Raw genomic sequence first — 25,317 nt, forward strand, 5'->3', positions numbered from 1 at the left:
GGAAGAATGTGGAGTGACAAGCTGGTAGTGACATCTAGAAGGGTGGTGATAAAGCAGTACTGTAGAATTTGAACTAGAGTATATTGAACACTGCACTGGTAATATAATTACTTTATACAGACGTATCAAGAGAAATAAGAAAAAAGGTAATAAAGTGTGAATATTTACCCTTCCTACCTTGTCGTATCCCTTCTTCAGCACCTTCTCTGGGCTCTTCCTGCCCAAGACCTGCTCAGACAACACAGAGAGAGATGGGGGGGGGGGACAGAGGGATAAACAGATAGAACACAGAGAGAGAGGTGGAGGGGGGGACAGATAGAACACAGAGAGAGAGAGGTGGAGGGGGGACAGATAGAGAGATGTGGAGGGGGGCAGAGGGATAAACGGATAGAACAGAGAGATGTGGAGGGGGGGACAGAGGGATAGAACACAGAGAGAGGTGGAGGGGAGGACAGATAGAACACAGAGAGAGAGAGGTGGAGGGGAGGACAGATAGAACACAGAGAGAGAGAGGTGGAGGGGGGACAGAGGGATAAACAGAGAGATATGGAGGGGGGACAGAGGGATAAACAGACAGATGTGGAGGGGGCAGAGGGATAAACAGATCAAAATGGGAAGGATGGTGCTTTAGGAGAGCAAATATTGATACCACACAGTCTGCGTGTGGTGCTAGGAACACTTGTGGTGCTGGGAATACAGAACCCACTGCTTAGCCATCAATGATAGCTACCATTAATGAATGAAACATCAACACAGTACATATGCAGAAAGTAAAGTTGGTTGCGTGAGTAACAATCCTTAATGATGCCACTCCATCAGGGCGACAATGGAGAAAGCTGTCCTGGGAGAGATCCTCAGAGTCTGTGTTTTACCTTGTTATTGGAGGAGCTGTGTTTCTGTGGAGGCGGCGCCGGGTCTCGACTGGGGCGGTGCGAGCCTTCACTGCTGTCACTCTCGCTGTCCAGGCTCAGTCTGACAGGGAACAGGAGGGTAAAGGTCAGACAGCGCTCATTGTGCCCTGTTTAGCGCAGGGAGCCTGGGTTTGTGGGTGGGAACACATGTTTTGGTGAAGGGATTAGCTTCAAATCTGGGTTTGTGTTCACTCAACTCCGACCATATAAATCTTTACAGATTTCCTTCAAAAATGATGTGACCCCTATAAAACAACAGCGAACACATGTATGGGCTTATGTGCTACAAATACTGACCCACTGTGTCTCATAATACTAATATCCATAGCTAAAGATAACCAGTGAAAACTAATTGGAGGAGCATTGTATGTGAAGAGAAAGAAAGCAACAAACTTGGAGATATATGGAGCATTAGAGAGAGAATGAGAAAGGAGAGACACATAATCTTACCGAGAGTCACGGTTGGGCGGGTTGGTCTTGACAGGCGTCCCTTCCTCTGAGCTGCTGTCATCATCATCTGACCCCTCGGACTGTAGGTCCTCCACCATAGAGCGCAGCGGGCCTCGAGTAGATTTACACACCAATAGAGAACATTTGCTAAAATGTACATGTACGCATCACAACCATCAACTAAACATCTGAATAGCTTAGTCTAAAAGAAAAACAAACATGAAATCTCCAATGGATGTAGATCCCAGTCAAGAGATGGTCATAGAGAACTTACCTTGGCCTTGTTTCTGTCCGGGCTCAAAATCAGACTCTGAGCTGGAGTCAGAGCTGGAGCTGGAGTTAGAGGGACTGGAGGGGACTGACTGCTCTGATTTGGAGGAGGCTTCATCCTCAGAGTTGGAGTCGTCAGACTCAGGCAGTTTCTTGGGCTCCTTGGCCTCCTGAGTGTCGGCTCTGCTGCTCTTGGGCCAGCGGCCTTTCTCCTTGGGGGGTTTCTTCTCTGGGTAGCCTGTGATGACTGAAGATGACGAAGAGACCCGGGGAGAGGCTCCGGTGAAGAGCACTGCAGCTGTCCCCTTAGATCCCTCTGAGCTGCCCTTCTTTGGCTTCTTGGTGCTGGGTTTTGGAGACTCCGCAGTGGAAGGCCGCTTCCCGGGGGCTTTGGGCTCCAGTGGGCCCCCTCCCCCAGCCCCCCCTCCTTTGGGGGACATGCCCTCCATCTTGGCCTCCTTCAGTGTGAGTTTGGGCTCTTTGAAGGCAGCCTTGGGAAGGACCTTGCCCTCGTCTTTAACTTTGATCTCCGCTGGCTTCTTGGAAGAGGAGGATGAGGGCTCACGGGCACTCTTGCTGCTGCCCCCTCCTCCCCCGTCGCGGTCGCTGTCACCCTTTGACGCCGCCTTGCTCTCAGAGTCTTTGCGGGGGCGTTCACGGTGCTCCTTGGTTAGCTTGTGGGGCTTGGGCCCTTTACTGCTGCCTCCACTGCCCTCTTTACTGGGCTCCTAAAGACAAGGACAACAGGACGATATTAAACACACAATCACTTTCAAATGGTGTGCTGGTATGGAGTAATACATAGAGTGAAGTTGGGCCCATACGCTCCACCACATACACATCTTTATTTGTTGACAATCAAGAAAGGTAAGAGCATTTAAGTGTGCTTTACTCTCTCTATATTGTCTACACTGAGTGTACAAAATATTAAAGGACACCTGCTCTTTCTATGACATAGGCTGACCAGGTGAAAGCGATGATCTCTTATTGATGTCACTTGTTTAATCCACTTTAAATCAGTGGAGATGAAAGGGAGGAGATCAGTTAAAATAATGATTTTTAACTTGAGACAGATTGTGAATAAGCAAGACAAAATATTTAAGTGCTTTTGAACGGGGTATTGAAGTAGGTGCCAGGCACACCAAACTGCACGCCGCTGGGTTTTTCACACTCAACAGTTTCCCATGTGTATCAAGAATGGTCCACCACCCAAAGAACATCCAGGCAACTTGACAAATGTGCGAGTGGTGCAGTGGCGCAGCAGTCTAAAGCAATGCAGCTCAGTGCTAGAGGATATCAGACCCTGGTTCGATTCCAGGCTGTATCACAACCGGCGGTGATTGGGAGTCCCATAGGGCGGCGCACCATTGGCCCGGGTTAGGGTTTGGCCGGGATGGGCCGTCAATGAAAATAAGAATTTGTTCTTAACTGACTCGCCTACTTAAATAAAGGCAACATTTTAAAAATTGGAATCAACATGGGCCAGCATCCCTGTGGACTGCTTTAGCAGTCTGTACGGTAGCACCATGGTGTGGCCGGTGGACAGGTAGTTTCTGTCCTCCTCTGGGTACATTGACTTCAATACAAATCCTCATAGGCTCATGGTTATCACACTCTTCCATAGACTTACACAGTAATTATGACAACTTCTGGATGACGTCCTCCAACTTATCAGCGCTCTTGCAGCATGAACTTACATGTTGTCCACCCAATCAAAGGATCAGAGAATGAATCTACTACTGAAAGCATAAGCTACAGCTAGCTAGCACTGCAGTGCATAAAATGTGGTAGGTAGTTGACTCAAAGAGAGAGAAAGACAATATTTGAACATTTTAGAAAAAAAATGAATTTCTTCCCAAAAGAGAGAGTAATTTTTTACACTTTCTTAGCTAGCAAATGCAGCTAGCTACTTTATCCTTCTGAAAAACCTTGCTCAAAACAGAGGAATTCTATGTAAGCTAGCTGGCTATGACTATCCAACACAACACTGGAACGCTTCCAAGTCACGGTAAGCTTTTGGTTTTACAAATGTATTGCCTCCGGGGCCCGCCGGTGTAACTGCAAAACTGCTTACCGACTGTACACTGTAACATTACTGCATGATTGTAGCGGGTTTACTAACGCGTTAGTTCTATTAGCTATGTTGACTATGACGTTACTTTAGCTAATATGGTGACAACGATGTAGGCTGTGTGTAGCGCTTATGATATGGTTTGCCTGAAAGGTTTTTTCGCCTGGCCACATACAGCTGATGTGCTGTGCATTGAAGTCCGCAAGCGAAGGGAAAAAAAGATGAGAAAAGTGCATAGATGTGAGAAGGGATACAATGTGGCTGATACGAAAGTGAACTGTGTTTATGCGTGATCAGGGCTGTATTCATTCCGCCGATTCTGTTGAAAAAAGTTTCTTAAAATAGAAGCAAGCATAATGGCGATGGACTAATGGTTACACCCTAGATCAGCTAGATGCAGGCAAGTGTGTGCAAGGTCACCATGTGTCACCATGTTGTGCATTTTCATTCATAGGCTAGGTTGTGGTAACCTCATAATGGGAATAGGGAAAATGTGAGTACCATGTAGTAGCCTAAACCTATCACTGTTGCATTGTAATGGGTGAATGGAATATAAATGACAGTCATTCAATATGCTTTAATAGGTATAAGGCCATGTTCATGAAAAAAAAGAAGTGTGTCCTCATCTTAAAATGGCAGGCACGCACACACGCGCACACACACACACACACATATACACACAGTTGAAGTCGGAAGTTTACATACACCTTAGCCAAATACATTTAAACTCAATTTTTCACAATTTCTGACATTTAATCCCAGTAATAATTCCCTTTTTTAGGTCAGTTAGGATCACCACCTTATTTTAAGAATGTGAAATGTCAGAATAATAGTAGAGAGAATGATTTCTTTCAGCTTTTATTTCTTTCATCACATTCCCATCGGGTCAGAAGTTTACATGCACTCAATTAGTATTTGGAAGCATTGCCTTTAAATTGTGTAACTTGGGTCAAACATTTTGGGTAGCCTTCCTCAAGCTTCCCACAATAAGTTGGGTGAATTTTGGCCCATTCCTCCTCACAGAACTGGTGTAACTGAGTCAGGTTTGTAGGCCTCCTTGCTCGCACACGCGTTTTCAGTTATACACACAAATGTTCTATGGGATTGAGGTCAGGGCTTTGTGATGGCCACTCCAATACCTTGACTTAAGCCATTTTGCCACAACTTTGGAAGTATGCTTGGAGTCATTGTCCATTTGGAAGACCCATTTGCGACCAAGCTTTAACATCCTGACTGATATCTTCAGATGTTGTTTCAATATATCCACAATTTTCTAATTCATGATGCCATCTATTTTGTGAAGTGCACCAGTCCCTCCTGCAGCAAAACACCCCCACAACAGGATGCTGCCAACCCCGTGCTTCACGTTTGGGATTGTGTTCCTCGGTTTGCAAGCCTCCCCCTTTTATCTCCGAACATAACGATGGTCATTATGGCCAAAATGTTATATTTTTGTTTCATCAGACCAGAGGACATTTTTCCAAAAAGTACAATCTTTGTCCCCCATGTGCAATTGCAAACCATAGTCTGGCTTTTTTTATGGCAGTTTTGGAGCAGTGGCTTCTTCCTTGCTGAGTGCCCTTCCAGGTTATGTCGTTATAAGACTCGTTTTACTGTGGATATAGATACTTTTGTACCTGTTTCCTCCAGCATCTTCACATGGTTCTTTGCTGTTGTTCTGGGATTGATTTGCACTTTCCGCACCAAAGGAGACAGAACGAGTCTCCTTCCTAAGCGGTATGACAGCTGCGTGGTCCCATGGTGTTTATACTTGCGTACTATTGTTTGTACAGATGAACATGGTACCTTCAGGCGTTTGGATATTGCTCCCAAGGATGAACCAGACTTGTGGAGGTCTACAATTTTTTTTCTGAGGTCTTGGCTAATTTCTTTACATTTTCCCATGATGTCAAGCAAAGAGGCACTGAGTTTGAAGGTAGGCCTTGAAATACATCCACGGGTACATTGACTGAAATTATGTCAATTAGCCATGGTATCATTTTTTGGAATTTTCCAAGCTGTTTAAAAGGCAGTCAACTTAGTGTATGTAAACTTCTGACCCACTAGAATTGTGATACAGTGAATTACAAGTGAAATAATCTGTCTGTAAATAATTATTGGAAAAATTACTTAGGACATCTACTTTGTGCATGACACAACTGACTTGCCAAAACTACAGTTTGTTAACAAGACATTTGTGGAGTGGTTGTTTTAAAGTTTTAATGACTCCAACCTAAGTGTATGTAAACTTCCGACTTCAACTGCATCTATATTTTTAACGAGGCAAGCCAGTTAACTTTTTATGGCTGCAGGGGCAGTATTGTGCAGCTTGGATGAAAAGGTGCCCATTGTAAACGGCCAGCTCCTCAGTCATAGTTACTAATATTTGCATATTATTATTAGTATTGGATAGAAAACACTTCTAAAACTGTTTGAATTATGTCTGAGTATAACAGAACTCATATAGCAGGCAAAAACCTGAGAAATTCCACTTCCTGTTTTTTTTCCCTGAGGTGGCAGATTTTCAACCAAGCTCTCATTGAAATTACAGCGAGCTATGGATGAGTTTTCACTTCCTACACCTTCCACGAGATGTTAACAGTCAATAGAACTTTGTCTGATGACTAATGTGAAGGGGGGTCGAATGACACAGGAAATAGTCACCACTGCCACGAGTTGACCATGCATTCACCAAGCGCGTTCACAGGGGAAGGACCTGTGTTCCACCGCTCATCTGAAGTCATTCTAATTCTCTGGTTGGAACGTTATTCAAGATGTATGTAAACAACATTCTAAAGATTGATTCAGTACATCGTTTGACATGTTTCTACATTTCGTCATGTTATAGTGGACGCGCTTTGTGACTTTGGAATTCTTTACCAAACGCGCTAACCAAAGTAGCTAATTGGACATAAATAACGGACATTTTCGAACAAATCAAGCATTTATTGTGGACCTGGGATTAATAGGACTGCATTCTGATGAAGTTCATCAAAGGTAAGGAAACATTTATCATGTATTTTCTGGTTTCTGTTGACTCCAACATGGAGGCTAATTTGGCTTCTGTTCTGAGCGCCGTCTCAGATTATTGCATGTGTTGCTTTTTCCGTAAACTTGTTTTGAAATCTGACACAGCGGTTGCATTAAGGAGAGTTATATCTATAATTCCATGTGTATAACTTGTATAATCATCTTCATTGATGATGAGTATTTCTGTTGAAACGATGTAGCAATGCAAAATCACTTGATGTTTTTGGAACTAGTGAATCTAATAAACCAATGTAAACTCAGATTTTGTTTTTAAACGTGAACTTTAACAAACAAAACATTCATGTATTGTGTAACATGAAGTCCTATGAGTGTCATCTGATGAAGATAATTCAAGGTTAGTGATTAATTTTATCTTTATTTCTGGTTTTTGTGAATGCTATATTTCGCTGGAAAATGGCTGTGCATACTGTGGTTTGGTGGAGACCTAACATAATCGTTTGTAGTGCATTCGTTGAAAAGCCTATTTGAAATCGGACACTTTGATGGGATTAACAACAAGATTACCATTAAAATGATATAAAACACATGTATGTTTTAGGAATTGTAATTATGAGATTTCTTTGGTTTGAATTTGGCGCCCTCTATTTTCACTGGTAGTTGTCATATCGATCCCGGTATTGGGATTGCTGAACAAATTCTTAATTACAATGGACGGCATACGGGGGAACAGTGGTTTAACTGCCTTGTGCAGGCAGGGGCAGAATGACAGATTTTCACCTGTTCAGCTTGGGGATTCGATCCAGCAACCTTCCGGTTACTGGCCCAAAGCTCTAACCGCTACTATCCTTCAGAGAACCCAGCTGATCCATCACTACCATAATCATTCTACTGTCAATGCACTCTTAGCCAAAGGCTCACCGGAGAACTGCCATTCACCTTGTGTCATTCTTATCATTCCACAACATGCATGTACGTATCCATACGCAAAACATAGATCGTCCACGTTAATACTATGATAATTAAACAGATTTTATGTTTTTAATCATGCCTGTGTATTTGGGATGATCCGTGACCCAGAACATGGAGTGGAAATCCAGCTGGATTAATGAAAGGATGACATTTTATGATTAAAAGCTGGGGGAACAAAAAGACACACACACCCACACAGGGTTTCCCGTCCCTTATCTCAACTGTACTCTACTCTCCTATCCTCTGCTGTATTGACTGCTTGAGCAATAATTTACACATTCCTACTCCTTCTTATCGGTGTAGTAGGCGAGGCATGGTGCTAACCTTTGACCCGTGGGAGGTCTTGGTCTTCTTGGGGTCTGAGAAGGCAGACAGTGGGATGGTAGGGAGCATGGGGTAGTCTGGACTGGGCCTCGACACTGCCTCCGTCCCTTCCGGCACCACCATGACCTGAGAGACATAGAGAGGCAGAAGAGTGAGGACAAACAACAACACGGTACATTCTCTCTTGCCATTACACTACAACACTCCCCACTCATCCCATATCATCCCTTTCCCCATCTTACCCCTCCAGCCTTGACCAGCTTGCGTCTGAACTCCCGTGTGGGGTTGTTAAAGGTGAGTTTCTCACAGCGCAGGTGATTGACAGGGGGGTTCCCCTCCAGGTTCAGGAAGAGGTCATAGTTGAAACACACCTTCTTAGGCTCCTCCTGTAAATAATAATGAGTTCACATATCTAGTCAGCCCTGCGCTGCCGAGCCCTGTTAAGTCCTTATCAGCAGCATATTATCAGCTAACAGTAAGAATAGCCGATGCCCTGCCAAGTTAATAAGAGGCATATCTGGAGTGCACTCACTGATAAGAGCTAACATTCCACAATGGGAGAGAACAGTAGGACATTTTGGTAAACAAACGGATGCTTTCCGAAAATGCCAGGAGTCAAGAGTTACAGATAAAAGACAGAGGCCAGTAAAAACATTCCCAGCAGACATGCCAGATAAACTGTAGGCCCTTTGAAAACAGGACCTCCAGTGACATGAGGAGGTGCAGACAGACAGTACACCAGCCAGACCAGCAGCCAAAGGCCCATTACTAGCATGACCAGTGTCACCACACACAGCCGCAGTATCACTAGCATAACCAATGTTGGGTCTGCAGTCCAAACACTTAAAAGACACACCCTATCCCCTCAGCCCTCAAATTAAGTAGACACTACTGATGATTTATCATGACATCTGGCGATATACAAGGGGCGAGGGAGGAAGGAATTATTTTTAAATGGACCGCCCTTGCCAGGAAATTCGTCACTCGTTCATCCCGCGATGATTGTGTTTTTAGCCACCGGTAGCTTGTGTCATGACGGTGGCCTGGGGGGTTTATGACAGTCATAAATACCTCTTCCCCCCCTTTTCCGCTCTCTACCCTACTGATGTTACATTTGCAAACCCCTTGGTTAACAGAGATTCTGGGAACATCAGAAGGTGGGGGGAAATTAATTATATTCTGGTAATCCGACCAATTGAACATATGCGGTGGTACTTAATGAATATGATGTCAGTTCGGTTGTCATCCGAGACATTCTCATCAATGATAAAATGACAAACTCTACAGTGGAAAGTCTACATATTAGAGTTATCGGTTTCACATGGAATTGTTGTTCAATTTAAATGTTTGAATATGAAATGATTCGCGATGGGATTAAATGTGATTTTAGCTTCTAAAATGTGAGATTTGGGTTTTCATAAGATAGGGCTCTGCTCAATCAGTGGCCCACCCCTATGAAGGGACATGGGCTATAAAACTTTTCAAACACGCCCTCCTCTCCATTCGTATATAAGCCCTTGATGACAATATAACCTCATGTTCAGAGGATGTGGGGAAGATGGTCCGATGTCAGAATGGTTCAGATAATAACTACAGAACGAAGCCAACATCAGCGTGAGCTTTGGTTGCGAATGGTATGAACTTTGAACTCTTATTCACTACAGAAGTGATACCTCCTGGCCGTTAGCAATAGCCGCTGCGGGTTAGGAAGGAACAGACAGAGTATCCTGTCTATCACACAACGACGTTACTACAACGTATTCAATTGACAACCAGAGACATTCTTCAAAGGACAAAGGACTCGGTTGGACAACACGGCCTTCCATCTACCACCAATCTACCGAAGCGCAGCTCAGAGTAAATATTTATTGCATTTTCCTTTTCCAAATGGGCGGTAATTTAGAATGCATAAGACACTGTATTTCCGATAGCACAGCTTCGCCCTTTGTTCTGAGTCTTCCCGCTCTTTTACTCAAACCCAGCCCCTTTTCATTTGTGTAACAAGCTGTCATATCTGTTCCGCCCGCTATGGACGTTTTCCTTTATGACGTCATTTGTAATCAGGTTATGATTTAATTATGTGTATGTGTAATTCTGTGCGATTAGTTAGGTATTTAGTAAATAAATAATTAAACCCAATGTTGTATTGCCGATTCAACTTGGGTTGGTGCAGATAACCAAGAATTTACAACAACTTTCAGATGAGACGGAATTAAGATGACGATTAATATTGACTGCTATTGATGTAAAATATTACTAGGTCTTTAAGAGTTTATTCGGAAGATAACAGCTCTATAAATATTATTTTGTGGTGCCCCGACTTTAGATAATTACATTTACATGATTAGCTCAATCAGGTAATATTAATAAATATTATTAATATTATTTTATAGAATAGCAAGTCATATCACTTAATCCAGTTTAGCCAAAGAAACAACACTTGTAAGTGCTTTATATGCCCTACAGTAAATTATGATTGCATATCTACTAACATTAAATATATAATTATTAATATACGCCTACTGTACGATAGCGAGCAAATTATTTAGCCAACTAACGTTAGCCTGCCTAGCTGGAACTTCTGAAGGAAAATGTACAATTTCCAAAACCTAACTAAACAAAAACATCATTACTTTTACGAGACGTGTTTGTGTTGTCATGCACAATTTAACTTATTTTCATTCGTTTTTTACACTTGTATATTGACTCCATAATGACATTGAGGTTTTAATTGTTGGCTGACTTTTCTTAGCGGATGTACAATTGTCACAAACTGAATTATGGGGAGTTTCAGGCCCCGAAGTGAACACAATTGTACACTCGCAACCTCGACTAAAAACGAGGGCTGAGGGGCTTATGTTGCAAACTTCCCTTGTTTGGCTAATCATTTGGATTCCACCAAGAGCATAAGGCGAGGGTAAGTGGACGAGGGTGTGTCTTTTATGAGTTTGAACCGCAGCCCTGGTGTCTCCACACACACGGTCACATGACTAAAAGCAGCAAATGAACCACGTGTGCACATTGAATACCAACCAACCAAACGACACAAATATTGATAGACAAAAGAAAGAAAGAAAAACTATTCAGACTGTGCCAATTAATATAAACAAGCCATTGTAGGAGAACTATATCAGATTTGATTTCAGGAAAAGGCTTAGAGCACCAGAGAAAATCGTATCCATTAGGAATCACATGTAACAGTAGCCCACATTCTGAGGGATAGTGACACTTAACATAGTACCATTACAGAGGCTGTGACTGAGCTCTCACCTTGTTCTTGAAGTAGACCTCGATAGGCATGAGGAACCCAGCGTAGCCCGACTCCTCCACTTTGTATGGTGGCTCCTTGCATACTGAAGAGACAACACAGGCACATCAGCCCCATACATTCAGTTGGATAACATCAATGGTCATTGCTAGAAGGCTAATGGGGAACTAGCTCTAGCCTCCCTGGGAGAGCCAGTCATTACAACCTAAAGTTTGTCGGAGCCACCATGGGACGTAACCATAATGATCACCGCCATGGGCCGTAACCATAATGATCACCTCCATGGGCCGTAACCATCATGATCACCGCCATGGGCCGTAACCATCATGATCACCGCCATGGGCCGCCATCATGATCACCGCCACCATCATGATCACCGCCATGGGCCGTAACCATCATGATCACCGCCATGGGCCGTAACCATCATGATCACCGCCATGGGCCGTAACCATCATGATCACCGCCATGGGCCGTAACCATCATGATCACCGCCATGGGCAGTAACCATCATGATCACCGCCATGGGCAGTAACCATCATGATCACCGCCATGGGGAGTAACCATAATGACCCTAAGCTTTACAGTGACTTAATGAGGTGAGATGTGGTCTGGTCTGGAGAAGAGTAGTAGGCAATGCTCTATAGTAGAGGTCGATTGATTAATCGGCATGGCCGTTTTCAAGTTTTCATGACAATCTGTAAATCGGCATTTTTGGAAGCCGATTATGGCCGATTACATTGCATTCCACGAGGAAACTGCGTGGCAGGCTCACCACCTGTTACGCGAGTGCAGCAAGGATCCAAGGTAAGTTGCTAGCTAGCATTAAACGTATCTTCACATAATCACTAGTTAACTACACATGGTTGATGATATTACTAGGCTAACTAGCTTGTCCTGCGTTGCATATAATCAATGCGGTGCCTGTTAATTTATCATTGAATCACAGCCTACTTCGCCAAACGGGGGATGATTTATCAAAAGCGTATTCATGAAAATCGTTGCATGAATGCCCCTAACCATAAACATCAATGCCTTTCTTAAAATCAATACACAGAAGTATATTTTTTTAAACATGCATATTTAGTTAAAAATAAATTAATGTTAGCAGGCAATATTAACTAGGGAAATTGTGTCACTTCTCTTGCGTTCATTGCACGCAGAGTCAGGGTATATGCAGCAGTTTGGGCCGCCTGGCTCGTTGCAAACTAATTTGCCAGAATTTTACATAATTATGACATAACATTGAAGGTTGTGCAATGTAACGGCAATATTTAGACATTGGGTGGCCGCCCATTCGATAAAATACGAAATTATCGTTTCCGGATTTGACCATATTAATGACCAACGGCTTGTATTTCTGTGATTATTATATTATAAGTCTATGATTAAGTCTATGATTTGTAGAGCAGTCTGACTGCGCGATGGTAGGCGGCAAGAGGCTAGTAAGTGTTCATTCAAACGTTACTGCGTTTGCCAGCAGTTCTTAGCAATGCTTGCTTCACAGCGCTGTTTATGACTTCAAGCCTATCAACTCCTGAGATTAGGCTTGCAATACTATAGTCCATAAAAAAACATCCAATTGTCAAAAGTATATGAAATACAAATGGTAGAGAGAGAAATAGTCGACGCGGCATAATTCCTATAATACCTAAAACTTCTTAACTGGGAATATTGAACCACCAGCTTTCATATGTTCTCATGTTCTGACCAAGGAACTTCAATGTTTTTACATGGCACATATTGTACTTTTACTTTCTTCTCCAACACTGTGTTTTTGCATTATTTAAAATCAAATTGAGCATGTTTCATTATTTATTTGAGAATAAATAGATTTATATATTATATTAAGTTAAAATAAGTGTTCATTGCTCATTCAGTATTGCTGTAATTGTCATTATTACATATACACACACACACACACACACACACACACACACACACATTTTGAGGAGAGGATTCACCTTTACAACTTTGTCTTGACATCCTCTCCTCAAAATTATAATATATACAGTTGAAGTCGGAAGTTTACATACACCTTAGCCGAAATAATTGGTATCGGTGTTGAAAAATCATTAAAAAATAAAAATTGGTCGACCTCTACTCTATAGGCCTTCTGTGTGTGTGCACATCACACTACCATAGAATAAATGTAACAGTACTGGTTAACAAAGTTGTCAAGGTAAATCCTCTCTCCACTCCCCAAACAAAAACAAACAAAGTAATCACAGAACCAGTTTGAGGCAAGTTCATTTGTGTGTGTGCATGAGTATGCTTTGTCCAACCCACCTCTCTTGGGTTTGGGGAAGCTCTCATGTAGCCGGAAGACAACCTTCTCCACAAAGTGCTGTATGTCCCCAGTCTCAGGCCCTCGCACAAACACCATCCAGTCGTGGGTGAAGCCCTCCGAGGTCACCTTCTTCCTCAACTGGGCTCGGTGTCCTAGCTCCAGCTTCACCTGCACTGTGCACTGCAGACACAAGGTCAGACATACAGTGCCTTCAGAAAGAATTCCCACCCCTCCCTTTTTCCACATTTTGATGTTCGAGCCCCAATTTAAAATTGATTACATTTTTATATTTTTTTGTCACTTGCCTACACACAATACCCCATAATGTTAAACTGGTATTATGTTAATTAACTCAAAATTATTTTTTGTATTAAAAATGAAAAGATGAAATGTCGTGAGTCAATAAGTAAGTATTCAACCCCTTTATTATGGTGAGTCTCAATAAATTCAGGAGTCAAAATGTGCTTAACAAGTCACATAATAAATTGCATGGACTCACTGTGTGCAATAATAGTGTTCAACATGATTTTTGAATGACTAGCCTACCTCATCTCTGTATCCCACACACACAATTATCTGTAAGGTCCCTCAGTCGAGCAGTGAATTTCAAACAGATTCAACCACAAAGACCAGGGAGGTTTTCCAATGCATCGCAAAGAAGGGTATCTATTGGTAGATGGGTAAAAAATAAAAAAGCAGACATTGAATATCCCTTTGAGCATGGTGTAGTTATTAGTTACACGTTGGTGTATCGTATTGACACCCAGTCACTAAAAAGATACAGGCGTCCTTCCTAACTCAGTTGCTGGAGAGGAAGGACAATGGTGACTTTAAAACAATTTTTGTTTTAAAGTTTAATGGCTGTGATAGAAGAAAACTGAGGATGGATCAAAAATATTGCAGTAACGCCACAAAGCTAACCTAATTGACAGAGTGAAAAGAAGGAAGTCTGTACTAGAGATCGACCAATTAATCGGAATGTCCGATTTAATTTTCATAACAATAGGTAATCTGCATTTTTGGACGCCGATTATGGCCGATTACATTGCACTACAAGAGGAGACTGCGTGGCAGGCTGACTACCTGTTATGTGAGTGCAGCAAGGAGCCACGGTAAGGTGCTAGCTAGCATTAAACGTATCTTGTAAAAAACAATCAATCATAATCACAAGTTAACGACACATGGTTGATGATATTACTAGTTTATCTAGCTTGTCCTGCGTTGCATATAATCGATGTGGTGCCTGTTAATTTATCATTGAATCACAGCCTACTTCGCCAAACAGGTGATTTAACAAGCGCATTTGGGAGAAAAAAAAAGCACTATCGTAGCACCAAAGTGTCCCTAATCATAAACATCAACGCCGTTCTTAAAATCAATACACAAGTATATATTTTTAAACCTGTATATTTTGTTAATATTGCCTGCCAACATTAATTTCTTTTAACTAGGGAAATTGTGTCACTTCTCTTGCATTCTGTGCAACAGAGTCAGAGTATATGCAGCAGTTTGGGCCGTCTGTCTCGTTGAACTGTGAAGACCATTTCTTCCTAACAAAGACAGCCAACTTCGCCAAATGGGGGATGATTTAACAAAAGCGCATTTGTGAAAAAAGCACAATCGATACAAGAATGTACCTAACTATAAATACACAGAAGTATATATTTTTAAACATGCATATTTAGTTAAAAGAAATTCATGTTAGCAGGCAATACTAAACTAGGGAAATTGTGTCACTTCTCTTGCGTTCATTGCACGCAGAGTTAGGGTATATGCAGCAGTTTGGTCCGCCTGGCTCGTTGCGAACTAATTTGCCAGAATTTTACGTAATTATGATATAACATTGAAGGTTGTGCAATGTAACAGCAATATTTAGACTTAGGGTGGCCGCCCGTTCGATAAAATACGGAACGGTTCCGCATTTCTCTGAAAGAATAAACATTTTGTTTTCGAAATTATCGTTTCCGGATTTGACCATATTAATGGCTCATATTTCTGTGTGTTTTTATATTATAATTAAGTCTATGATTTGATAAAGCAGTCTGACTAAGCGGTGGTAGGCAGCAGCAGGCTCGTAAGCATTAATTCAAACAGCACTTTACTGCGTTTGCCAGCAGCTCTTCACAATGCTTCAAGCATTGCGCTGTTTATGAATTCAAGCCTATCAACTCCCGAGATTAGGCTGGCAATACTAAAGTATCTATTAGAACACCCAATAGTCAAAAGGTATATGAAATACAAATGGTATAGAGAGAAATAGTCCTATAATAACTACAACCTAAAACTTCTTACCCGGGAATATTGATAACTCATGTTAAAAGGAACCACCAGCTTTCATATGTTCTCATGTTCTGAGCAGGGAACTTAAACGTTAGCTTTTTTACATGGCACATATTGCACTTTTACTTTCTTCTCCAACACTTTTGTGTTTGCATTATTTAAACAAAATTGAACATGTTTCATTATTTACTTGAGGCTAAATTGATGTTATTGATGTGTTCATTGTGCTTTCAGTATTGTTGTAATTGTCATTATTACAAATATATATATATATATATTATTTTTTTTAAAGCGGATTATTTATCGGTATCAGCTTTTTTTGGTCCTCCAATAATCGGTATATATGTTGAAAAATCATAAAAATCGGTCAACCTCTAGTCTGTACAGAATACAAATATTCCCAAAACATGCATCCTGTTTGTAACAAGTCACTAAAGTAATACTTCAAAACATGTGGCAAAGCAATTCACTTTTTGTCCTGAATACAAAGTGCAATGTTTAGGGAAAATCCAATATAACACATTACTGAGTACCATGCATAGTGGTGGCTGCTGTTATGGGTATGCTTGTAAATGGTAAAGATTGGGAAGTATTTCAGGATAACAAAGAAACGGAATGCAGCTAAGCAAATGCAAAATCCTAGAGGAAAACCTGGTTCAGTCTGCATTCCACTAGACACTGGGAGATTAAGTCACCTTTCAGCAGGACAATAACCTAAAACAAAGCCAAATCTATATTGGAGTTGCTTACCAAGAAGACAGTGAATGTTCTGGAGTGGCCAAGAAAGTGTTAACTTCAATCTGCTTGAAAATCTATGGTAAGACTTGAAAATGGTTGTCTAGCAATGATCAACAAACAATTTGACAAAACTTGAGGAATTATGAAAATTTAAAAAATGGGTAAATATTGTACAATCCAGGTGTGCAAAGCTCTTTGAGACTTAACCAGAAAGACTCACAGTAGTCATTTGCTGCCAAAGTTTAATCTAAATGTATTGACTCGGGGGTGTGAATACTAATGTAAATGAAATCTTTTTGTTTTTAATTTTCAATAAATTTGCTGAAATGTCTAAAAACATGTTTTCACTTTGTCAATATGGGGTATTGTGTTTAGATGGATGAGCAAATGTTTATCAATTTTGAATTCAGGCTGTAAGAAAATGTGGAATAAGTCAAAAGGAAGGAATACTTTCTGAAGGCAGTGTAGCAAAGAAACTTTTTTTTCATCTTTATTTATTTCACCTTTATTTAACCAGGTAGGCTAGTTGAGAACAAGTTCTCATTTACAACTGCGACCTGGACAAGATAAAGCAAAGCAGTTCGATACAAACAGAGTTACAAATAGAACAAACATACAGTCAATAATACAATAAATAGAAGTCTATATACAGTGTGTGCAAATGAGGTGGCAGGGTAGCCTAGTGGTTAGAGGGCAGTAACCGGAAGGTTGCATGTTCAAACCCCCAAGCTGACAAGGTACAGATCTGTCATTCTGCCCCTGAACAGGCAGTTAACCCCCAGTTCCTAGGCCGTCATTGAAAATAAAATTTTGTTCTTAACTGACTTGCCTAGTTAAATAAAGGTTAAAAAATATATATATAATAATATAGCAATTAAACACTGGAGTATTACATGTGCAGAAGATGAGTGTGCAAGTAGAGATACTGGGGTGCAAAGGTGAAAAATAAATAAAATAACAGTATGGGGATGAGTTAGTTGGATGAGGTATTTACAGATGGGCTATGTACAGGTGCAGTGATCTGTGAGCTGCTCTGACAGCTGGTGCTTAAAGCTAGTGAGTGAGATATGAGTCTCCAGGTTCAGTGATTTTTGCAGTTTGTTCCAGTCATTAGCAGCAGAGAACTGGAAGGAAAGGCGGCCGAAGGAGGAATGACTTTGGGGGTGACTAGTGAAATACCTGCTGGAGTGCGTGCTACGGGTGGGTGCTGCGATGGTGACCAGCGAGCTGAGATAATACCTAGCAAAGACTTAGATGACCTGGAGCCAGTGGGTTTGGCGACGAATATGATGCGAGGGCCAGCCAACAGCATACAGGTTGCAATGGTGAGTAGTACATGGGGCTTTGGTGACAAAACGGATGACACTGTGATAGCAAACTGGATGTAGTCTGAGTAGAGCGTTGGGGGCTATTTTGTACATTACAGATGGGCTATGTACAGGTGCAGTGATCTGCTCTGACTTCGCCGAAGTGAAGGATCGGTAGGATAGTCAGTTTTACAAGGGTGTTTGGCAGCATGAGTGAAGGATGCTTTGCTGTGGAATAGGAAGCCGGTTCTAAATTTAAGTTTGGATTGGAGATGCTTAATGCGAGTCGAAGGAGAGTATACAGTCTAGCCAGACACATGGGTATTTGTAGTTGTCCACAAATTCTAAGTTAAAACCGTCCAGAGTAGCGATGCTGGGACGGGCGGGCAGGTGTGGGCAGCGATCGGTTGAAGAGCATGCACTTAGTTTTACTTGCATTTAAGCTATTTTGTCAGGACAAGATGCTAGAATATGCATATAATTGACAGCTTAGGATAGAAAACACTAAAAAGTTTCCAAAACTGTAAAAATATTGTCTGTGAGTATAACAGAACTGATATTGCAGGCGAAAGCCTGAGAAAAATCCCATCAGGAAGGGACTCTTATTTAGAAAGCTCTGCGTTCCTATGCGTCCCTATTGAGCAGTGAATGAGATATCAACCAGATTCCTTTTTCTATGGCTTCCCTAATGTGTCTAGTGTCACAATACATAGTTTCAGGCTTTTATTTTGAAAAATGAGCCTGAACGTCAACATTGCGTCAGTGGTCAGCTGGAGTCTGAGTGTTTTGTGCGTAAGAGACAAATGCGGCCATTGTTTCTCTCTTTCCTACTAAGAAGCCACCTGTCCCAGTTGATATATTATCAAATAGATATTTGAAAAACACCTTGAGGATTGATTATAAACAACGTTTGCCATGTTTCTGTCAATATTATGGAGCTAATTTGGAATATTTTTTGGCGTTGTCGTGACCGCAATTTCCAGTTGAATTCTCAGCCAAACGTGAAGAACTTATTTAGGCTACAAAAATAATATTTTTCAAAAAAATGAACATTTGCTATCTAACTGGGAGTCTTGTGAGTGAAAACATCCGAAGCTCAAAGGTAAACAATTTAATTTGATTGCTTTTCTGATTTGTGACCAGGTTGCCTGCTGCTAGCTAGGCATAATGCTAGGCTATCGATAAACGTACACAAATGCTTGTCTTGCTTTGGTTGTAAAGCATATTTTCAAAATCTGAGATGACAGAGTGATTAACAAAAGGCTAAGCTGTGTTTCAATATATTTCACTTGTGATTTCATGAATATGAATATTTTCTAGTAATATTTATGTCCGTTGCGTTATGCTAATTAGTGTCAGTTGATGGCAACACTCCCGGATCCGGGATGGGTAGGTTTTAACAGTGTCCAAAGAAGGTCCAAAAGTATAAAGAATGGTGTTGTCTACGTAGAGGTGGATCAAAGCATCACCAGCAGCAAGAGCGACATCATTGATGTATACAGAGAAAAGAGTTGGCCTGATGATTGAACCCTGTGACACCCCCATAGAGACTGCCAGAGGTCAGTACAACAGGCCCTCCGATGTGACACACTGAACTCTATCAGAGAAGTAGTTGGTGAACCAGGCGAGGCAGTCATTTGAGGAACCAAGGCTGTTGAGTCTGCCGATAAGAATGTGGTGATTGCCAGTGTCGAAAACCTTGGCCAGGTCGATGAATACAGCTGCACAGTATTGTCTCTTATCTATGGCGGTTATGATATAGTTTAGGAACTTGAGCGTGGCTGAGGTGCACCCATGACCAGCTCTGAAACCAGATTGCATAGCAGAGAAGGTACGGTGGGATTTGAAATGTTCGGTGATCTGTTTGTTAACTTGGCTTTCGAAGACCATAGAAAGGCAGGGTAGGAAAGATTTTGGGTCTAGAGTGTCTCCCCCTTTGAAGAGGGGGATGACCGCGGCAGCTTTCCAATCTTTGGGAATTTCAGACGATACGAAATAGAGGTTGATCAAACGAGTAATAGGGGTTACAACAATGGCGGCGGACAATGTTATTAAGAGAGGGTCCAGATTTTCTAGGCCGGCTGATTTGTAGGGGTCCAGATTCTGCAGCTCTTTCAGAATATCAGCTATCTAGATTTGGGTGAAGGAGAAATGGGGAGGCTTGGGCAAGTTGCTGTGGGCGGTGCAGGGCTGTTGCCCGGGGTTGGGGCAGCCAGGTGGAAAGCATGACCAGCCGTAGAAAAATGCTTATTGCAATTCTCAATTATCGCAGATTTATCGCTGGTGACAGTGTTTCCTAGCCTCAGTGCAGTGGGTAGCTGGGAGGAGGTGCTCTTATTCTCCATGGACTTTAGTGTCCCAAAACTTTGGAGTTTGTGCTACAGGATGCTCATTTCTGTTTGAAAAAGCAAGCCTTTGCTTTCCTAACTACCTGTGTATATTGGTTCCTAACGTCCCTGAAAAGTTGCATATCACAGGGGCTATTCAATGCTAATGCAGTATGCCACAGGATGTTTTTGTACTGGTCAAGGGCAGTCAGGTCTGGAGTGAACCAAGGGCTATATCTGCTCCTGGTTCTACATTTTTTTTGAATGGGGCATGTTTATTTAAGATGGTGAGGAAAGCACTTTTAAAGAATAACCAGGCATCCTCTGACGGAATGAGGCAAATATCCTTCCAGGATACCCGGGCCAGGTCGATTAGAAAGGCCTGCTCGCTCGATGAAGTGTTTTAGGGAGCATTTGACAGTGATGAGGGGTGGTCGTTTGACCGCAGACCCATTACGGACGCAGACAATGAGGCAGTTATCGCTGAGATCCTGGTTGAAGACAGCAGCGGTGTATTTGGAGAGCAGGTTGGTCAGGATGATATCCATGAGGGTGCCTGTGTTTACGAATTTGGGTTGTACCTGGTATGTTCATTGATAATTTCTGTGAGATTGAGGGCATCAAGTTTAGATTGTAGGATGGCCGGGGTGTTAACTTCTTGAAACTCCCCATCCCGGATCCGGGTTTGTGACTAAAGCCTCAGGCTCATTAGCATAACGCAACGTTAACGATTTCTGAAAATCGCAAATAAAATGAAAATAATGCGTCTGCTCTCAAGCTTAGCCTTTTCTTAACAACACTGTCATCTCAGATTTTCAAAATATGCTTTTGAACCATAGAAATTGACTAATTTGTGTAAGAGTATGCAAAGCTAGCATAGCATTTTGAGTAGCATTTAGCACGCAACATTTTCACAAAAACCAGATAACCAAATAAATAAAATCATTTACCTTTGAAGAGCTTCTGATGTTTTCAATGAGGAGACTCTCAGTTACATACCAAATGCGCAGTTTTTCCTGAAAGCGTCTGTGTGTAGGAGAAATCGTTCCGTTTTCTACATTGCGTCTGGCTACCGAAACGAACCGAAAATTCAGTCACCTACAACGTAAAACTTTTTCCGGATTAACTACATAATATCGACCGAAACATGGCAAACGTTGTTTGGAATCAATCCTCAAGGTGTTTTTTCACATATCTCTTCATTGATATGCAGTTCGTGGAAGCTTGCTTTCCTCTCTGTATCCCAAGGAAAAATACTGGCAGGTGACTTTTGCGCACCAATTTCGGCGCAGGACACCGGGCGGACACCTGGTAAATGTGGTCTCTTATGGTCAATCTTCCAATGATCTGCCTACAAATACGTCACAATGCTGCAGACACCTTGGGGAAACGACAGAAAGGGCAGGCTCATTCCTCTCGCATTCACAGCCATTTAAGGAGACAATGGAAAACAGAGCCTCAAATCCTTGTCATTTCCTGGATGCCATCTCATCTTGGTTTTGCCTGAAGCTCACGTTCTAGGGCACGCACAGAGAATATCTTGGTATTTCTGGACACGTCAGAGTGTTTTCTTTCGAATAGTATCAATTATATGCATAGTCGAGCATCTTTTTGTGACAAAATATCTTGTTTAAAACGGAACGTTTTTCATCCAAAAATGAAATAGCGCCCCATAGATGTAAGAGGTTAAGCATGTCCCTGTTTAGGTCATCTAACAGCTCGAATTGTTAGATGGGGGGCAATCAGTTCACATTTGGTCTATAGCAAGCGGCAACGGTGAGAGACTTGTTTCTGGAAAGGTGGATTTGTTAAAAGTAGAAGCTCAAATTGTTTGGGCATTGACATGGATAGTATGACAGAGCTCTGCAGGCTCTCTCTGCAGTAGATTGCAACACCGCCCCCTTTGGCCGTTCTATCTTGTCGGAAAATTTTATAGTTAGGGATGGAAATTTCAGGATTTTTGGTGGTCTTCCTAAGCCAGGATTCAGACACGGCTAGGACATCCGGGTTGGCAGAGGGTGCCAAAGCAGTGAATAAAACAAACTTAGGGAGGAGGGTTCTAATGTTAACATGCATGACACCAAGGCTTTTACGGTTACAGAAGTCAACAAATGAGAGCGCCTGGGGAATGGAGCTCGGCACTGCAGGGCCTGGATTAACCTCTACATTACCAGAGGAACAGAGGACGAGAGAGACGTTAACCAAGAGTGGCCACTCGGATAGCAGCTAGCTAGCTGCGATGGTCCAAGTGAAAAGCTTCAGGGTTTGTGATAGGAATCCAGAGATATGGAGAAAAATAAGTTAGATTTGCTCTGGATTGAGTCGCGCTGTGCAGACTGGCGAGAGTTGTCCGAGCTAATGGTAGCTGATGACTGCAAGCAGTGGCTAGCTGACTACTAGCTAGTTAAACTGGCGAGCTACTGTTGGGGGTTCCGGTTCAAAAGTAAGGAAAATAGCAGATCCATACCACATTGGTTGAGGCAGATTGCAGGAGAGTATGTTGAAGTCGAGGTTAAGAAAAATATTTGCAAAGATATAAAAAAAGACAAAAGATGTCTGACTGCTACGCCATCTTCGTTATAGCATCTAAAATTCATCACAGGTTGTTTCTTTCTGACCATTTTATTGATCACAGTAAATGACTTAATTGTTACCCACAAATTATATGACAAAAGTAAAAACAGCTGCATTGGACTTAAGAAAAGGAAAATAATTCTATACTACAATTTCAAAAAGTTTGTTGTTCTGAGATGACAGACTACATGCTGCAGTGACCAGGAATTGGGGGGGGGGGGGGCAGAAAAGGAACTTTATGTCCATGCTTGAAGAATGTGGGGATTTGGCCCCTTCTTTCCACAGTGCCCATGAGCTGTGACTCAGTGGAGAGATTAGGGGACAGGATTGAGATGAGCTGGTCTGGCACTCTCAGCCTCACACACCCCCTCCCTGGCGTCTCACCCAGCCATTCTGTGGCGGTAATGCCCTTTAACTCCAGACACTACCACACCCTGGGTCAGTGCAGCAGCCATGGAGCCCCTCCACATCAACCAACCAGCTCCCCTGGATCACTGGCCATCACCAAATACAGCTAAGAGACAACCCGCAATTCATACACTGACCCTCACAGATCAGAGATCATAACAAAAAAGGTCTGAGATGGTTGACATTGACAAAGACTCAAGGAAAAAGACAAGAGCACCGTTACCCTGATGCTTACGCAATAAAGATTCTAGATTCATGACAACAAAAATCACAGAGGCAGAATGACATTCCATAATTTAATTTGGTTTACTTCCCACTTCCCAGCAAGAACAAGATAACAAAAAACATTCAGCCGCCATCACTGTGGCAAGTGAACCCCCCTAGGAAATGAACTCCTTGGCAGACAAGCAGGCTCTTACAACAATGAATCCCCACGTGCCATGAAAATAACATGACAAAGGAAAAATAATCTTAAAAGTCTCCTTTGATGAGGCACACAGACAATGAAAACAGACTACTCTATGAAAACAGACTACTCCATCAACAGAACAGACACACCTGCAGAACTTTGAGCTCTGTATGGGTGGACAGGCCCCACCAGACACCACAGCCCTTACAGAGATCATACTCTAGTCTACTCCAATTACAAAGCATGCAACTATTCCACCACTATGTGGTTTGAACATGACCATTTCTGGTGTATTATTGTGAATTTAACTGTGATTTTGATAATTGCACAAATCGTACAATGACAGAACACAGACGTTATGATACACAACAACATTTCCTGAAATAAGGAATGTAGCCAAAGGGCAGTTTTAGCAAAACCAAATAATTGTAGTCTAGATTTCAGACAACTTGAAATGCACAAAAATACAATGACTATCTTCTTAGATGTTTCATGGTTGTTGATGGATAGTCTTATATACTTTTTTGCCACTATGGGTAATCAGGCTAAAAATATGAGTCCTTGTCACGGAATTCCATTCTTCAAAGGGGTAACACCGGACAGTGACATGTTCCCACAAGTTCATGCCATGAGTCACTGACTTTGATATGGAAATAGAGTTTGCATTCTCATGATCAGAATGTTTTCAAACTCCTACCTAGAGTAACAGCGGAATTACTGACATGATATTTTGAAAAAATAAGATGGACTGCTAAGGTCTGTCAATGGACAACGATGTGGACATAGTTCATGGTCGTTCTTTCATGTTTTCACCCAACCAACCACAGTATACAGCTAGCTGTTACACACGCAATCTGTATCTACGATTTTCAAATATCTTCATTTTTGTATAATCTTTGCCTTTAAACTGGTGATGTGATTCCCGCTTTTCAATTCCTCTGCAGCTAGATACACACCCCTCCACCCAGACCTGGAAAGATCAATCCTTTCCACCGGTGCCTAGTAGCGAAGGGCCGCGAGAGCGTCCCTAACAGGTAGTAGCTCGAGCTAAATTAGGTTACGAACCGGGTAAGGAGTAAGTATGTCTTACTTTCACAATATATTATACCATAATACACAAGCAAGCAAGAAATCCCTTTGTATGCCCGTCTGATTGTGTGGCTAGCTAGCAATGCTGAGTGAGGCTAACGTTAGCCAGCTCGCTATGTCAAATAAAGATGTATGCGAGTGTAGCTAGCTAGCAAAGCGCGTGAGCCAACTATGAGTTCGATTAGCAGGATTTTTTTTTGAGCACCAGGCATTAATTTCTGTCCCGGGCGCAGCCTTCTAGCATTCTTTCGGTTAAAAGTTAAGGATTCACGAGGGGACATAAAAGTCACTTTACCTGATTCTCCATGATTCTGTGGCTTCAGTGATTGTTCTATTTATTTACAGCGGCGTTTCGCGATAGGTTGTTCCCTGCACCTCATTGTGTGTCAAATTCAGCCTAAAACCGGAAGCCAGACAGCACCCCTCCCCTTCCAGACGGCTGCTGGCAAGCAACCAAAACAGAAAGCTTTCTTATCCAATCAGATAGGCAAAAGTTTAAGTCGTTTGTATTGAACCAACCATTGCACTTCAGAGGTGGGACTTCTCACGAGCGACAAGTACATTCCAAGTATTTTCTGTAGCGTCCAGGAGTGACAGGGAAGGCTGGTCTCATAGACTAGACGTAGCATAGTAAATTAAAAACA

At 42.1% G+C, this 25,317-nt stretch overlaps 1 protein-coding gene across 2 annotated transcripts in view; it reads right to left on the bottom strand.

Moving 5' to 3' along the window:
- The window catches only part of LOC135512847 (protein ENL-like), a 30,229-nt gene extending 5,155 nt beyond the window's left edge, over positions 1 to 25,074 (bottom strand). The window contains exons 1-9 of one of the 2 annotated variants that reach the window (XM_064935284.1): positions 24,969 to 25,074; positions 13,541 to 13,721; positions 11,257 to 11,339; positions 8,229 to 8,372; positions 7,987 to 8,112; positions 1,636 to 2,359; positions 1,362 to 1,473; positions 873 to 972; positions 178 to 228 (exon numbers count right to left, since the gene is read on the bottom strand). In XM_064935284.1, the coding sequence (XP_064791356.1) occupies positions 178 to 228; positions 873 to 972; positions 1,362 to 1,473; positions 1,636 to 2,359; positions 7,987 to 8,112; positions 8,229 to 8,372; positions 11,257 to 11,339; positions 13,541 to 13,721; positions 24,969 to 24,980 (1,533 nt within the window). In that variant the 5' untranslated portion in view covers positions 24,981 to 25,074. Of the gene's footprint in view, positions 1 to 168; positions 229 to 872; positions 973 to 1,361; positions 1,474 to 1,635; positions 2,360 to 7,986; positions 8,113 to 8,228; positions 8,373 to 11,256; positions 11,340 to 13,540; positions 13,722 to 24,968 lie in introns of both variants that reach the window. The other variant, XM_064935283.1, reaches the window with a different exon arrangement.
- Between the last annotated feature and the right edge of the window lie 243 nt (positions 25,075 to 25,317).

Source organism: Oncorhynchus masou, chromosome 24 (genome assembly GCF_036934945.1).
Source record: "Oncorhynchus masou masou isolate Uvic2021 chromosome 24, UVic_Omas_1.1, whole genome shotgun sequence".
NCBI lineage: Eukaryota > Metazoa > Chordata > Actinopteri > Salmoniformes > Salmonidae > Oncorhynchus > Oncorhynchus masou.